This window comes from Puma concolor, chromosome E1, assembly GCF_028749965.1.
Source record: "Puma concolor isolate L17-30 chromosome E1, mPumCon1.1.hap2, whole genome shotgun sequence".
Lineage (NCBI taxonomy): Eukaryota > Metazoa > Chordata > Mammalia > Carnivora > Felidae > Puma > Puma concolor.
In genome coordinates this window covers 45,806,389-45,823,802 of record NC_141680.1, presented here as the reverse complement: position 1 = coordinate 45,823,802, position 17,414 = coordinate 45,806,389, and the positions used below count along the sequence as shown (strand labels likewise).

Below are 17,414 nucleotides of genomic sequence, written 5' to 3'. Positions count from 1 at the left end.
TTATTTTATTTCTATTTTGAGAGAGACAGAGAGAATGAGAGCAGGGAAGGGACAGAGAGACAGTGAGAGAGAGAGAATCCCAAGCAGGCTCCATGCTGTCAGTCAGCACAGAGGCCAACATAGGGCTTGAACCCACAAAACTGTGAGACCATGACCCGAGCCAAAATCGAGAGTTGGATGCTCAACCAACGGAGCCACCAAAGCACCCCATGAATGAGTGTTTTTATTTTTTATTTTTGAATGTTTATTTTTGAGAGAGAGAGAGAGAGAGACAGAGCATGAGCTGGTGAGGGACAGAGAGAAAGAGGGAGACACAGACTCTGAAGCAGGTTCCAGGCTCTGAGCTGTCAGCACAGAGCCTGACACAGGGCTCAAACGGCTCAAACAGCACAGAGCCTGACACAGGGCTCATGAACAGCATGATCATGACCTGAGGCAAAGTCGAACGCTTAGCCGACTGAGCCACCCAGGTGCCCCCTATAAGGAGAGAACTGGCAATATAGAATGACGATAGCCAGATTCCCCTTCAATTTCCAATGCAAAACACACTCTATACTGAGTTAAAATATCAATAAAAATAATATTTGGTGATGAACTGAATCAGAGAAGTGGAAGTGGTGGAGCTAGGGCCATAAGGAAAAAAAAAGACCAAGAATGACTCCTAACTTTTCAGCCTAAACAACTGAATGCTAAGCTCAATAGAAACGGAAATCACCAGATGCCAGAAGTGAGGAAGAATTATCGTGTGTGTGCCTGAGCTGACGCCATGGCAGTCAGATGGTATAACGCATAAGTAGAGAACATAAGCTCTGAGTTGCTTTTTTTTTTTTTGTAATTAATTCATTTATTTTGAGTGAGAGAGAGAGAGAGAGAGCATGTGGAAGGGGCAGAGAGAGGGAATCCCAAGCAGGCTTCTCACCGTTGCATGGAGCCTGATGCAGGGCTTGAGCTCACAAACTGTGAAATCATGACCTGAGCCGAGATCAACAGTCAGATGCTTAACTGACTGAGCCACCGAGGCGCCCCATGAGTTGCCTTTTTTTTTTTGAGAGACAGAGTGTGTGCATATGGGAGAGGGGCAGAGAGAGAGAGAGAGAGACAGAATGCTTTTTTTTAAAAATATAACTTATTGTCAAGTTAGCTAACATACAGTGTGCTCTTGGCTTTAAGAGTAGATTCCCATGATTCATCGCTTACATACAACACCCAGTACTCATCCCAACAAGTACCCTCCTCAATGCCCATCACCCATTTTCCCCTCCCCCACAGTCTCCCCATCAATCCTCAGTCTGTTCTCTGTATTCAGAAGTCTCTTATGGTTTGCCTTCCTCCCTCTTTGTTTGAAACTATTTTTTCCTCTTCCCTTCCCTCATGGTCTTCGGTTAAGTTTCTCAAATTCTACATATGAGTGAAAACATGATATCTCTCTTGCTCTGACTTATTTCACTTAACACAATACCCTCCAGTTCCATCCATGTTGTTGCAAATGACAAGATTTCATTCTTTCTCATTGCCGGTAGTATTCTGGTATGTGTCTGTGTGTGTGTGTGTGTGTGTGTGTGTGTGTGTGTGTGTGTGTATCACATCTTTTTTATCCATTCATCAGTGGATGGACATTGGCTCTTTCCATAATGTGGCTATTGTTGATAGTGCTATTATAAACATTGGGGTACATGTGCCCCTATGAATCAGCACTCCTGTATCCTTTGGATAAATTCCTAGTAGTGCTATTGCTGGGTTGTAGGGTAATCCTATTTTTAATTTCTTGAGGAACCTCTACACTGTTTTCCAGAGAGGCTGCACCAGTTTGCACTCCCACCAAAAGTGCAAGAGGGCTCCCATTTCTCCACATCCTCACCAACATCTGTTGTTTCCTGAGTTGTTAATTTTAGCCACTCTGACCTGTGTGAGGTGGTATCTCAGTGTGGTTTTGATTTGTATTTCCCTAATGATGAGCGATGTTGAGCATCTTTTCATGTGTCTGCTGGCCATCTGGATGTCTTCTTTGGAAAAGCGTCTGCTCACGTCATCTGTCCGTTTCTTCACTGGTTTGTTTGTCGGGTGTTGAGCTTGGTAAGTTCTTTATAGACTTTGGATACTAGCCCTTTATCTGACATGTCATTTGTAAATATCTTCTTCCATTCGATCAGTTGCCTTTTAGTTTTGTTGATTGTTTCCTTTGCTGTGCAGAAACTTTTTATCTTGATGAGGTCCCAATAGTTCATTTTTGCTTTTATCTCCCTTGCCTTCAGAGACGTATCAAGTAAGAAGTTGCTGTGGCTGAGGTCAAAGAGGTTGTTGACTGTTTTCCCCTCTAGGGTTTTGATGGTTTCCTGTCTCACATTTAGGCCCTTCGTCCACTTTGAGTTTATTTTTGTGTATGGTGTGAGAGAGTGGTCCAGTTTCCTTCTTCTGCATGTTACTGTACAGTTCTTCCAGCACCATTTGCTAAAGAGACTTTCTTTTTTTCCTTGGATACTCTTCCCTGCTTCATCAAAGATTAGTTGGCCATACATTTGTGGGTCCAGTTCTGGGTTCTGTATTCTATTCCACTGGTCTATGTGCCTATTTTTGTGCCAATACCATACTGTCTTGATGATTACAGCTTTGTAGTAGAGGCTGAAGTCTGGGATTGTGATGCTTCCTACTTTGGTTTTCCTGTTCAACATTACTTTGGCTATTCGGGGTCTTGTGTGGTTCCCTACAAATTGAAAGATTGTTTGTTCTAGCTCTGAGAAGAATGCTGGTGCAATTTTGAGTGGGATTACACTGAATGTGTAGATTGCTTTGGGTACTATCCACATTTTAACAATATTTTTTCTTCCAATCCATGAGCCTGGAATGCCTTTCCATTCTTTGTGTCTTCTTCAATTTCTTTCATAAGTTTTCTACAGTTTTTAGCATACAGATCTTTTACCTCTTTGGTTAAACTTATTCCTAGGTATTTTATGGTTCTTGATACAAATGTAAATGGGATCGATTCTTTGATTTCTCTTACTATTGCTTCATTCTTGCTGTATAGAAATGCAACCAATTTCTGTACATAGGTTTTATATCCTGCAACTTTGCTGAATTCATGTATCAGTTCTAGAAGTTTTTTGGTGGAGTCTTTTGAGTTTTCCATGTAGAGTATCATGTCATCTGCAAAAAATGAAAGTTTGACTTCTTTGCCAATTTGGATGCCTTTTATTTCCTTTTGTTGTCTGATTGCTGAGGCTAGGACTTCCCACACTATATTAAACAACAGTGGTGAGAGTAGACATCCCTGTTGTATTCCTGATCTCAGGGGGTAAACTCTCAGTTTTTCCCCATTGAGGATGATATTAGCTTGGGCTTTTCATATGTAGATTTGATGATGTTAGGATATGTTCCTTCTATCCCAACTTTCTGGAGGGTTTTTACACAATGATGCTGTATTTTGTCAGATGCTTTTTCTGCACCTACTGACAGGATCATATTGTTCTCATCCTTTCTTCTATCGATGTGATATACCACATTGATTGATTTGCGAATACTGAACCAGTCCTGCAGCCCAGGAATGAATCCCACTTGATCATGGTTAATAATTCTTTTAATATACTGTTGAATTCAATTTGCTAGTATCTTGTTGAGAATTTTTGCATCCATGTTCATCGGGGATATTGGCCTGTAATTCTCCTTTTTAGTGGGGTCTCTGTCTGGTTTGGGAATCAAGGTAATGCTGGCTACATAGAATTAGTCCAGAAGCCTTCCTTCCATTTCTATTGTTTGGAACAGCTTGAGAAGAATAGGTACTAACTCTGCTTTAAATGTCTGGTAGAAGTCCCTTGGGTAGCCATCTGGCCCATTTGTTGGGACTCATTTGTTGGGATATTTTTGATAACTGATTCAATTTCTTCACTGGTTGTGGGTCTGTTCAAATTTTCTATTTCTTCCAGTTTGAGTTTTGGTAGTGTGTGGGTGTCTAGGAATTTGTCCAATTTCTTACAGATTGTCCAGTTTGTTGGCATATAATTTTTCACAGTATTCTCTAATAATTGTATTTCTGTGGTGTTGGTTGTGATCTCTCCTCTTTCATCGGTGATTTTATCTATTTGGGTTCTCTCTCTTTTCTTTTTGAGAAGTCTGGCTAGGGTTTTATCAATTTTGTGTATTGTTTCCAAAAGCCACCTCTTAGATTAATTGATCTGTTCTACTGTGTTTTTTGTTTTTTGGGGTTTTTTTTTTGGATTCCCTATTGTTTAGTTCTGCTCTAATCTTTGTTATTTCTCTTCTTCTGCTGGCTTTGGGGTTTCTTTGCTGCTCTGCTTCTAGTTCCTTTAGGTGTGAGGGTAGATTCTGTATTTGGGATTTTTCTTGTTTCTTGAGATAGGCCTGGATTGCAGTGTATTTTCCTCTTAGGACTGCCTTTGCTGCATCCCAAAGGGTTGGGAATGTTATATTTTCATTTTCATTTGCTTCCGTATATTTTTAAATTTCTTCTTTAACTGCCTAATTGACCCACTGATTCTTTAGTAGGATGTTCTTTAACCTCCATGCATTAGGAGGCTTTCCAAATTTTGTCTTGTGGTTGATTTCAAGTTTCATAGCATTGTGATCTGAAAATATGCATGGTATGATCTCAATCCTTTTATATTTATTTAGGGTTGCTTTGTGACCCAGTATGTGATCTATTTTGGAGAATGTTCCATGTGCACTCGAGAAGAATGTGTATTCTGCTGCTTTGGATAAAAAGTTCTGAATATATTTGTCAAGTCCATCTGGTCCAGTGTATCATTCAAGACCGTTGTTTCTTTATTAATTTTCTGCCTAGGTCATCTCTCCATTACTGTAAGTGGAGTATGAAAGTCCTCTACAGGGAAGATGGTGGCGTAGGAGGACGCTGGGCTCACCGCATCCTGCTGATCACTTAGATTCCACCTACACCTGCCTAAATAACCCAGAAAACTGCCAGAAGACTAGCAGAACGGATTCTCCAGAGCCAAGCGTAGACGAGAGAACCACAGAAGAGGGTAGGAAGGGTGGAGAGGCGGTGCATGCTACAGACTGGCGGGAGGGAGTCGGGGCAGAGGGGCAGCCTGTCGGCCAAGCAGAGGCCCCGAGTCTGGCTTGCAAAAGCAGAGGGGCCGGACGGAGTGTGTTCGGACGGCAAGCAGGACTTAACATCTGGAAGGTTATAAGTTAAGTTAACAGCTCTGCTCAGAGAGCGGGAAGGCTGGAGGACAATGGGAGCGAGAGTTGTTGAGCCCCGGACAACAAAGCTCAGCTTGGTGGGGAACAAAGGCGCTCGCCAGTGCCATCTCCCTTGCCCATCCCCCAGCCAAAATCCCAAAGGGAACCAGTTCCTGCCAGGGAACTTGCTTGCACTGCGCAAACATCCAACGTTGTGCTACTGCAGATCCATCCCACCGGAGGCGGATCTGACTCCCTCCCGGTGCCGCAGGGCCCCTCCCAAAGCTGATCACAGAAGGATAAGCGAGCGAAGCCTGCCCCTCCTGCCCCTGTGCACCTTGCCGATCCACCGCAGCTAATACGCCAGATCCCCAGCACCATAAGCCTGGCAGTGTGCAAGTAGCCCAGACGGGCCACGCCACCCCACAGTGAATCCTGCCCCTAGGAGAGGGGAAGAGAAGGTACACACCAGTCTGACTGTGGCCCCAGCAGTGGGCTGGGGGCAGACATCAGGTCTGACTGCGGCCCCACCCACCAACGCAAGTTATTCGAGACAGCACAGGGGAAGTGCCCTGCAGTCCCGCACCACTCCAGGGACTGTCCAAAATGACCAAACGGAAGAATTCCCCTCAAAAGAATCTCCAGGAAATAACAACAGCTAATGAACTGATCAAAAAGGATTTAAACAATATAACAGAAAGTGAATATACAATAATAGTCATAAAATTAATTGCTGGGCTTGAAAACAGTATAGAGGACAGCAGAGAATCTATTGCTACAGAGATCAAGGGACTAAGGAACAGCCAGGAGGAGCTAAAAAATGCTATAAATAAGCTGCAAAATAAAAGGGAAACAACCACGGCTCGGATTGAAGAGGCAGAGGAGAGAATAGGTGCACTAGAAGATAAAATTATGGAAAAAGAGAGAGCTGAGAAAAAGATTAAAAAAATCCAGGAGTATGAGGAGAAAACTAGAGAACTAAGTGATGCACTAAAGAGAAATAATCTACGCATAATTGGTATTCCAGAGGAGGAAGAGAGAGGGAAAGGTGCTGAAGGTGTACTTGAAGAAATCATAGCTGAGAACTTCCCTGATCTGGGGAAGGAAAAGGGCATTGAAATCCAAGAGGCACAGAGAAGTCCCTTCAGACGTAACTTGAATCGATCTTCTACATGACATATCATCGTGAAACTGGCAAAATACAAGGATAAAGAGAAAATTCTGAAAGCAGCGAGGGATGAACGTGCTCTAACATATAGAGGGAGACCTATAAGACTCGTGACCGATCTCTCTTCTGAAACTTGGCAGGCCAGAAAGGAATGGCAGGAGATCTTCAATGTGATGAACAGAAAAAATATGCAGCCGAGAATCCTTTATCCAGCAAGTCTGTCATTTAGAATAGAAGGAGAGATAAAGGTCTTCCCAAACAAACAAAAACTGAAGGAATTCGTCACCACTAAACCACCCCTACAAGAGATCCTAAGGGGGATCCTGTGAGACAAAGTACCAGAGACATCGCTACAAGCATGAAACCTACAGACATCACAATGACTCTAAACCCATATCTTTCTATAATAAGACTGAATGTAAATGGACTAAATGTGCCAAAAGACATAGGGTATCAGAATGGATAAAAAAGCAAGACCCATCTATTTGCTTTCTACAAGAGACTCATTTGAGACCTGAGGACACCTTCAGATTGAGAGTGAGGGGATGGAGAAGTATTTATCATGCCACTGGAAGTCAAAAGAAAGCTGGAATAGCCATACTTATATCAGACAAACTAGACTTTAAATTAAAGGCTGGGGGCGCCTGGGTGGCGCAGTCGGTTAAGCGTCCGACTTCAGCCAGGTCACGATCTCGCGGTCCGTGGGTTCGAGCCCCGCGTCAGGCTCTGGGCTGATGGCTCAGAGCCTGGAGCCTGTTTCCGATTCTGTGTCTCCCTCTCTCTCTGCCCCTCCCCCGTTCATGCTCTGTCTCTCTCTGTCCCAAAAATAAATAAAAAAAACGTTGAAAAAAAAAATTAAAAAAAAAAAACAAAAAAAAAAAAAAGAAAAAAAATAAATTAAAGGCTGTAACAAGAGGGGCGCCTGGGTGGCGCAGTCGGTTAAGCGTCCGACTTCAGCCAGGTCACGATCTCGCGGTCCGGGAGTTCGAGCCCCGCGTCGGGCTCTGGGCTGACGGCTCAGAGCCTGGAGCCTGTTTCCGATTCTGTGTCTCCCTCTCTCTCTGCTCCTCCCCCGTTCATGCTCTGTCTCTCTCTGTCCCAAAAATAAATAAACGTTGAAAAAAAAAAATTAAAAAAAAAATAAATAAAAAAATAAAGGCTGTAACAAGAGATGAAGAAGGGCATGATATAATAATTACAGGGTCTATCCATCAGGAAGAGCTAATAATTATAAATGTCTATGCGCCAAATACGGGAACCCCCAAATATATACAACAATTACTCACAAACATAAGCAACCTTATTGATAAGAATGTGGTAGTTGCAGGGGACTTTAACACCCCACTTACAGAAATGGACAGATCATCTAGACACACGGTCAATAAAGAAACAAGGGCCCTGAATGATACATTGGATCAGATGGACTTGACCGATATATTTAGAGCTCTGCATCCCAAAGCAACAGAATATACTTTCTTCTCGAGTGCACATGGAACATTCTCCAAGATAGATCACATACTGGGTCACAAAACAGCCCTTCATAAGTATACAAGAATTGAGATCATACCATGCATACTTTCAGACCACAATGCTATGAAGCTTGAAATCAACCACAGGAAAAAGTCTGGAAAACCTCCAAAAGCATGGAGGTTAAAGAACACCCTACTAAAGAATGCGTGGGTCAACCAGGCAATTAGAGAAGAAATTAAAAAATATATGGAAACAAGCGAAAATGAAAATACAACAATCCAAACGCTTTGGGATGCAGCGAAGGCAGTCCTGAGAGGAAAATACATTGGAATCCAGGCCTATCTCAAGAATTAAGAAAAATCCCAAATACAAAATCTAACAGCACACCTAAAGGAAATAGAAGCAGAACAGCAATGACAGCCTAAACCCAGAAGAAGAAGAGAAATAATAAAGATCAGAGCAGAAATAAACAATACAGAATCTAAAAAACTGTAGAGCAGATCAATGAACCAAGAGTTGGTTTTTTGAAAAAATAAACAAAATTGAGAAACTTCTAGCCAGGCTTCTCAAAAAGAAAAGGGAGAGGACCCAAACTGATAAAATCATGAATGAAAATGGAATTATTACAACCAATCCCTCAGAGATACAAGCAATTATCAGGGAATACTATGAAAAATTATATGCCAACAAACTGGACAACCTGGAAGAAATGGACAAATTCCTAAACACCCACACACTTCCAAAACTCAATCAGGAGGAAATAGAAAGCTTGAACAGACCCATAACCAGCGACGACATTGAATCAGTTATCAAAAATCTCCCAACAAATAAGAGTCCAGGACCAGATGGCTTCCCAGGGGAGTTCTACCAGACGTTTAAAGCAGAGATAATACCTATCCTTCTCAAGCTATTCCAAAAAATAGAAAGGGAAGGAAAACTTCCAGACTCATTCTATGAAGCCAGTATTACTTTGATTCCTAAACCAGACAGAGACCCAGTAATAAAAGAGAACTATAGGCCAATATCCCTGATGAATATGGATGCAAAAATTCTCAATAAGATACTAGCAAATTGAATTCAACAGCTTCTACAAAGAATTATTCTCCATGATCAAGTGGGATTCATTCCTGGCTGCAGGGCTGGTTCAACATTTGCAAATCAATCAATGTGATACATCACATTAATAAAAGAAAAGATAACAACCATATGATCCTGTCAATTGATGCAGAAAAGGCATTTGACAAAATTCAGCATCCTTTCCTAATAAAAACCCTCGAGAAAGTTGGGATAGAAGGAACATACTTAAACATCATCAAAGCTATTTATGACAAGCCCACAGCTAACATCATCCTCAATGGGGAAAAACTGAGAGCTTTTTCCCTGAGATCAGGAACACGACAGGGATGCCCACTCTCACCGCTGTTGTTTAACACAGTGTTGGAAGTTCTAGCATCAGCAATCAGACAACAAAAGGAAATCAAAGGCATCAAAATTGGCAAAGATGAAGTTAAGCTTTTACTTTTTGCAGAAGACATGTTATTATACATGGAAAATCCGATAGACTCCACCAAAAGTCTGCTAGAACTGATACATGAATTCAGCAAAGTTGCAGGATACAAAATCAATGTACAGAAATCAGTTGCATTCTTATATACTAATAATGAAGCAACAGAAAGACAAATAAAGAAACTGATCCCATTCACAATGGCACCAAGAAGCATAAAATACCTAGGGCTAAATCTAACTAAAGATGTAAAAGATCTGTAAGCTGAAAATTATAGAAAGCTTATGAAGGAAATTGAAGAAGATATAAAGAAATGGAAAAACATCCCGTGCTCATGGATTGGAAGAATAAATATTGTCAAAATGTCAATACTACCCAAAGCTATCTACACATTCAATGCAATCCCAATCAAAATTGCACCAGCATTCTTCTCAAAACTAGAACAAGCAATCCTAAAATTCATATGGAACCACAAAAGGCCCCGAATAGCCAAAGTAATTTTGAAGAAGAAGACCAAAGCAGGAGGCATCACAATCCCAGACTTTAACCTCTACTACAAAGCTATAATCATCAAGACAGCATGGTATTGGCACAAAAACAGACACATAGACCAATGGAATAGAATAGAAACCCCAGAACTAGACCCACAAACGTATGGCCAACTCATCTTTGACAAAGCAGGAAAGAACATCCAATGGAAAAAAGACAGTCTCTTTAACAAATGGTGCTGGGAGAACTGGACAGCAACATGCAGAAGAATGAAACTAGACCACTTTCTCACACCATTCACAAAAATAAACTCAAAATGGATAAAGGACCTGAATGGGAGACAGGAAACCATCAAAACCCTAGAGGAGAAAGCAGGAAAAGACCTCTCTGACCTCAGTCGTAGCAATCTCTTACTCGACACATCCCCAAAGGCAAGGGAATTAAAAGCAAAAATGAACTACTGGGACCTTATGAAGACAAAAAGCTTCTGCACAGCATAGGAAACAACCAACAAAACTAAAAGGCAACCAACAGAATGGGAAAATATATTTGCAAATGACATATCATTTGGACAAAGGGCTAGTATCCAAAATCTATAAAGAGGTCACCAAACTCCACACCCGAAAAACAAATAACCCAGTGAAGAAATGGGCAGAAAACATGAATAGACACTTCTCTAAAGAAGACATCCGGGTGGCCAACAGGCACATGCAAAGATGCTCAACGTCACTCCTCATCAGGGAAATACAAATCAAAACCACACTCAGATATCACCTCACGCCAGTCAGAGTGGCCAAAATGAACAAATCAGGAAACTATAGATGCTGGAGAGGATGTGGGGAAACGGGAACCCTCTTGCACTGCTGGTGGGAATGCAAACTGGTGCAGCCACTCTGGAAAACAGTGTGGATGTTCCTCAAAAAATTAAAAATAGACCTACCCTATGACCCAGCAATAGCACCTGCTAGGAATTTACCCAAGGGATACAGGAGTACTGATGCATAGGGGCACTTGTACCCCAATGTTTATAGCAGCACTCTCAACAATAGCCAAGTGATGGAAAGAGCCTAAATGTCCATCAACTGATGAATGGATAAAGAAATTGTGGTTTATATACACAATGGAATACTACGTGACAATGAGAAAAAATGAAATATGGCCTTTTGTAGCAACGTGGATGGAACTGGAGAGTGTGATGCTGAGTGAAATAAGCCATACAGAGAAAGACAGATACCATATGGTTTCACTCTTACGTGGATCCTAAGAAACTTAACAGAAACCCATGGGGGAGGGGAAGGAGAAAAAAAAAAAAAAAAAAAAGAGGTTAGAGTGGGAGAGAGCCAAAGCCTAAGAGACTCTTAAAAACTGAGACCAAACTGAGGGTTGGTGGGGGGTGGGAGGGAGGGGAGGGTGGGTGATGGGTACTGAGGAGGGCACCTTTTGGGATGAGCACTGGGTGTTGTATGGAAACCAAGTTGACAATAAATTTCATATATTGAAAAAAAATAAAGTCATCTACAATTACCGTATTATTATCAGTGAGATTGCTTATGTTTGTGATTAATTTATAAATTTGGGTTCTACCAAGTTGGGGGCATAAACATTTACGATTGTTATCTCTTCTTGATGGATAGACCCCTTAATTATGACAATAATGCCCTTCTTTATCATTTGCTACCGTCTTTACTTTAAAATCTAGTTTGTCTGATAGAAGTATGGCTATTCCAGCTCTCTTTTGACTTCCAGTAGCATGATATATGGTTCTCCATCCCCTCACTTCCAATTTTCAGGTGTCCTCAGGTCTAAAATGAGTCTCTTGTAGACAGCATATAGATGGAACTTGGTTTTTTATCCGTTTTGATACCCTATGCCTTTTGAGTGAGGCATTTAGCCCATTTACATTCAGAGTTATGACTGAAAGATATGGATTTAGTGTCATTGTGTTATCTGTAGGTTTCATGATTGTGGCAATGTCTCTGGGCCTTTGTAGTCTTTGCAGCATTCCACTCACAGAGTGCCTGCAGGGTTGGTTTAGTGGTCATGAATTCCTTCAGTTTTTGTTTGTCTGGAAAAGCCTTGATCTCTCCTTTCGTTCTGAATGACAGCCTTGATGGATAAAGGATTCCTGGCTGCATATTTTTCCTATTCAGCACATTGAATATTTCCAGCTACTCCCTTGTGGCCTGCCAAGTTTCAGTGGACAGGTCTGCTACTACCCTTATGTGTCTGCCCTTGTAGGTTAAGGCCCATTTGTCCCTAGCTGCTTTCAGAATTCTCTCTTTATCTTTGTATTTTGCCAATTTCACTATGATATGCCTTGGGGCTGACCTGTTTCTGTTAATTCTGAAGGGATTTCTCTGTGCCTCCTGGACTTGGATGTCTGCTTCCTTCCCCAGATTAGGGAAGCTCTCAACTATAATTTGGTGAAATAAACCTTCTGCCCCTTTCTCTTTCTTCTCCTTCTGGAACTCCTATGATACAGATATTATTATATCTCATTGAATCACTTAGGTCTCTAATTCTCCCCTCATGGTCTAATATTTTCCTCTCTCTCTCTTTTTTAAGCTTCATCATTTTCCATAATGTTATCTTCTATTTCACTTATTCTTCCCTCTGCTCCTTCATCCTTGCTGTCTCTGCATCTAGTTTATTTTGCATCTCATTTACTGCATTTTTTAATTCATCATGACTATCTCTTGTGTCCTTGATCTCTGCAGCAATAGATTCTCTGCTGTCTTCTATAGTTTTTTTCAAGCCCAGCTCCTAGTCTTATGACGATTATTCCAAATTCTTGTTTAGATATATTGTTTATATCTGTTTTGAGCAATTTTTCTGGCTGTCATTTCTTCCTAGAATTTTTGAGAATTCTTCTGTCTAGTCATTTTGTCTAGTTTTCTGTCTTTTACGTGTTTTAATAGTTTGTTATGTGTCCTGCCCCTGTGAGTACTACTGTGTTAAAAAGGGGTCATATACTATCCAGGGCCTGACCCTTCAGGAGGTGTTTTTGGAGTGTGTCGCATGCTCTCTGTTGTTGTGACTCTGGTTGCTTTATACCCCTACTCGCACTGGTGGTGTGGACCTTCCACCAGGCGTGCTTCGATTTGTTCATTGAAGTAACCCTGGAAAAAACTAAAAAGGGGAGGGGGTGGAAGAAGCCTTATCCCATAGAAAGAGGGAAATGACAGGGGCAGGGAAAGAGGAAAAAAATTGAGCGGACAGAGAATCAGAGAAACTATACGGCTTAATCTAGAGGAAGAGATACAGAAGAGGTGTAAAATGCATAGATTAAAAATGCCTGCTTACACAACTTAACAACCAGAATAGAGAAGGGAAGGAAGAAGAAGGAGGAGAAAAGACAAGAAAAGAAAATAGGTATCACCAAAAATCAAATCAGAAAATGAGAAACTGCCGGACCGTTGTCCGAAGGTGCCCTGGAGCCAGCGGTTGTGCTGGTCTGGAGGAGGGACCCTCTGGTTGGGTAAGTGGCAATTCTCCCTCCAGCAGATATGCAGCTGCCAGGCATGGTGAGGCAGGGTTTGGTGTAAGCAGTCCAACCTCCCCTGGGGGCCTGCTGTCCTGTTCCCTGAAGCCCCACCATGTTGGTGATTGGAGGAAAATGGCATCATGGCAGTTTCTCCTCCCTAGACCAAACCACCCTGTTCAGGCAGCCCTCACAGCACAGCACAGGCACGAGCTGGTCAGTTTGTCCCGCTCCACAGTCTCCTGCACCTCCCAGGCGCTCAGCTGGGATTCAAACCCCAACATCTTAAAGGATCCCACTCCACACACCCGGTTCTGGGGTGGCACCACTCTGCCAAGCTGACACAGGGCCTCTCAAGATAGAATCTTAGGCAGGATCCATGCCCAGCACAGAGCCTGATGTGGGGCTCCATCTCACAACGCTGCGGTCACGACCTGAGCTAAAATCAAGAGTCGGACACTCAACTGACTGAACCAACCAGGCACCACTCTACCCGAGTTCTAATCTTAATTCTACCACATACTAGCTATGTGACTTCTTTAACCTCTGTGCCGTGGTTTTCCCATCCATAAAATAAAAATAATAGAGTTGATGTGAGAATTAAATGAGTTAATAAATAAAACATTTAAAACAGTACTGGCACACAGTAAACCCTCAATAAATGTGAGTAAGATAATAAGTATTATTGTTATTACTTGGTACAGACAAGTCTAGAATTATAATTGAGATGCCTACTTAAAACCAGGGCCTGGGTGGCTCAGTCAGTTAAGCGTCGACTTCAACTCAGGTCACGATCTCTCAGTTTGTGAGTTCGAGTCCCCCATTGGGCTCTGTGCTGACAGCTCAGAACCTGGAGCCTCTTTCGGATTGTGTGTCTCCCTCTCTCTCTGCCTATCCGCTGCTCGCACTTTGTCCCTTGCTCTCTCAAAAATAAACAAACATTAAAAAAAATCTTAATACAAAACAAACAAACAAACAAACAAAAGACAGGGCCCAGCTTTGCACAGTGGCAGTATCATAGCCAATGAGGTTTATCCGAGGCGCGATTATTGCTAATTGAAAACTTTTCCCAAAAAAGACAGGGCCCCGGAAAATCTTTCCATCTGAAAATTATTAATAAAAACACTTTAGTCACCTTTTTAGGAATTCAAGAAGAAAGGCTGTTCTCTGCCAGAGGTATGGATAGAAGGAATAAAATCTCCAATGATAACCTAAATCCCAAGGCCATCATGTGTGAGTGTCAGGTTCCAAATCAATTTATACAATACGTAAATCTCAAAGAATTAATATAAAACGGTCACCAGCTAATATCTTTATGGAAAAAAACTAAATTGGATCCCAATTTCACTCTAAACATAAAAATCAATTTCAGGTGAATTAAAGACTTAACTATGAAAAAGAAAAACTTAAGAACTTTTAGGAGAAAATATTGGGAAATACCTTAACGTCCTCAAAATAGTGACAGGCTTCTATTTTCCTTATAAAGGCTAAGTTATCTGCTAAATGTGAGAAGGGCTAAGGTTGGAGTAGGAATGGAAGTTTGAGAGAATGGAGATTGTTAATTAGTTATTTCAGAGAGTAAAAGAATAAACTAACTGGGAGAGGGTGGGAATCACATAATTCCTAGGTAGTGCTGAGGGCCACCAGACACTGATGGTCAAGATTTCAAAGTGTTCAATCTGCTGAGCTATATGATTTTCTCTAGAAATGATGTCAGCCACGAGGAGAAGCCAGGGTTGGGAGTTTTGTCAGACAGGTGCAACCAAAGGGCACTTTAGGGTACTGAAGACTTTAGGGTATTCGAGGTACACAGACCAGAGATTTTCAAGTGGATAAGGAAGAAAAGTGAAAACAGGGAGACTGGTGGGTAAGGACGAAGTTGAGGGATAAATGGATGGAAGGTCCCAATGAGGTATACAGAACCAATAAGCTGTCTGGTGAAGAAATGAGCAGCCAGATGAAGAAAAAAGGAAAGCAGTGAATATAAATGTGCAATATTTAACAACAAGAAAGGAAATTTAACTCTAGATACGAGTAAGATAATATACTATACAACTCTGTGCTAATAAAACTTTTTAACTCAGAGTGCCTGGGTGGATCAGTTGGTTAAGCATCCTACTTCGGCTTGGGTCATGACCTCGCTGTTTGTGAGTTCGAGCCCCACGTCGGGCTCTGTGCTGACAGCTCGGAGCCTAGAGTCTGCTTAGATTCTGTGTTTCTGTCTCTTTCTGCCCCTCCCCGGCTCGTGCTCTCTCTCTCTCTGTCTCTCAAAAATAATAAAAATGTTTAAAAACAAAAACAAAAACTTTTTATTTCCATGAAACTAAAATTCCTAGGATAAATGAAGTGACTAACCATGCAAATAATCTCTTCATCCAATTAATCTATTATGTTCCACCTTGTATAGAAAGCAAATTAAATTGATTTCTAGTGTAAGGTAAAATAACTGTTACTTAAAATACACTATTACCCAATAGCTAAGCACAAAATAACAAAATGCTACTTTTAGCTTCAATTTCTAAACTAACTTCACTCCATTTAAAATATACATATAGGACCTTATATTTCTTTACAGTGAGCTTCTGAGTGGCCAAGACTGTCTTTCTCATCTTAACAGCTCATCAGCTTAACAGAAAGCATATATAACAATGGCTCAGTAAATATTACTGAATAAATTGGAAGATGGAAAAAAATATATAAACAAATGAAAGAGGAAATTTTGCATGTGAGTACCCAGCGCTAGTCACTAGATGGCATCACTTCCCCAAATTGGGAAGACATTTTACATCTTCCAAAAAGGAATTTTATATACACGGTTCTAGCTCTTTACAGTAAGTGTGAGGATAAACAGTAAGCTCGTAAAAACTTTCAATTCATTTGCACGTGGAAGTGCTCGAGATTTAGAAATCATGAACAGAGAAGATTGAAACCAAACATCAGCAGTAAGCCAGGCATCTGTTTGGCTGACGACCTACAGGATGACTGCCTCTTTTAGTCTACTACACTCTTCTAAAGTTTGTCACACCAGTTGGTCCACTAAAAGCACAACATATGTTGGGGTGGGTGGCTCAGTCGGGTAAGTGTGTCCAACTCTTGAGTTCCGCTCAGGTCACGATCTCATGGTTTGTGAGATCGAGCTGTGCACTGGGCTCTGTACTGACAGTGTGGAGTCTTCTTGGGATTCTCTCTCTCTCCCTTTCTCTCTCTCTGCCCTGCCCCTGCTCTTTCTCTGTCTCTCAAAATAAATAAATAAACTTGAAAAAGTAAATGAAAGCACAAAATGTGATGTTCTTACATAATTTTTCAGAGAAGCGTTCCGTATTGGTCATCATTGTATCAATGAAACCTTTAAAATTCACTTTTTTCGTTTCTAAGGAGAAAAGAATATTTTCTTCAATATCTTCAAATGTTAATTATGACAACTATTGAATTATGTAAAATAAATTATAGGGAGATAACATGATTATAGCCATCAGCTAATACCACTCAAAATATACGGTTCTAAGAGGAAAAAGCAATTCAACACACAAGGAGAAAGTAAAACTGAAAAATGCCAGGAAAGTTAATCAAAATCCTTCTAGTTACAAGCGCACAACATTTGTAATTTTAACTTACATTATCTTGTCTTGGCCTGACAACAACTCAAAGATATGTCGGTAAAGGATTAGTGTATTGTTTTATACATTTTAAAAAATACTTAGACATGATATCATGATTTTTTTTCCCCAGGTCACAAAAGGAAATACGAGATCAGAGATTAGAAGTGAGTTTTCTTGACCTCTGGTTTCTCCCACCTCAGGCTACCATTCACATTGTTATCTTTATTCCAGTATACTTTTGAAACTATTAAACGTTTTAATAGTCATTCTATACTTAGAAAATGTCTTTCCTTGATTATATATAATATCCCAATATTAGAATGGATAAAGATGTCTAAGAATTTTCTAAGGCCGCATATACAGGTTTTATATAAATAGGATGAGCTTTTGATAACACTACTCCTTTGTTTATCCCACTAAAAACATCAAATTCCAATTCTAATCTATAAAAGATAAGGCACAGCCTATTGCCTATTTCCAAGATAAAGAATCTTTGAGAAGTTTACTTTAAGGAGCACCAAATTACTTTGTATTCTTAACCAAATATTTAAA

General features: G+C 40.9%; 2 protein-coding genes and 1 pseudogene across 2 annotated transcripts in view; 1 reads left to right on the top strand and 2 right to left on the bottom strand.

Annotated features, from left to right (window-relative positions):
- Window positions 1-17,414, bottom strand: part of LOC147574432 (uncharacterized) — a 299,824-nt gene that overhangs the window by 88,591 nt on the left and 193,819 nt on the right. The gene's annotated exons all lie outside the window — the stretch shown is intronic.
- Window positions 1-17,414, bottom strand: part of LOC147574438 (EF-hand calcium-binding domain-containing protein 13-like) — a 153,028-nt gene that overhangs the window by 69,610 nt on the left and 66,004 nt on the right. The window contains 1 exon segment of the mRNA XM_086686450.1: window positions 16,529-16,633. Within this exon segment, the coding sequence (XP_086542576.1) occupies window positions 16,529-16,633 (105 nt within the window).
- LOC147574439 (U4 spliceosomal RNA) lies at window positions 14,259-14,385 on the top strand (annotated as a pseudogene).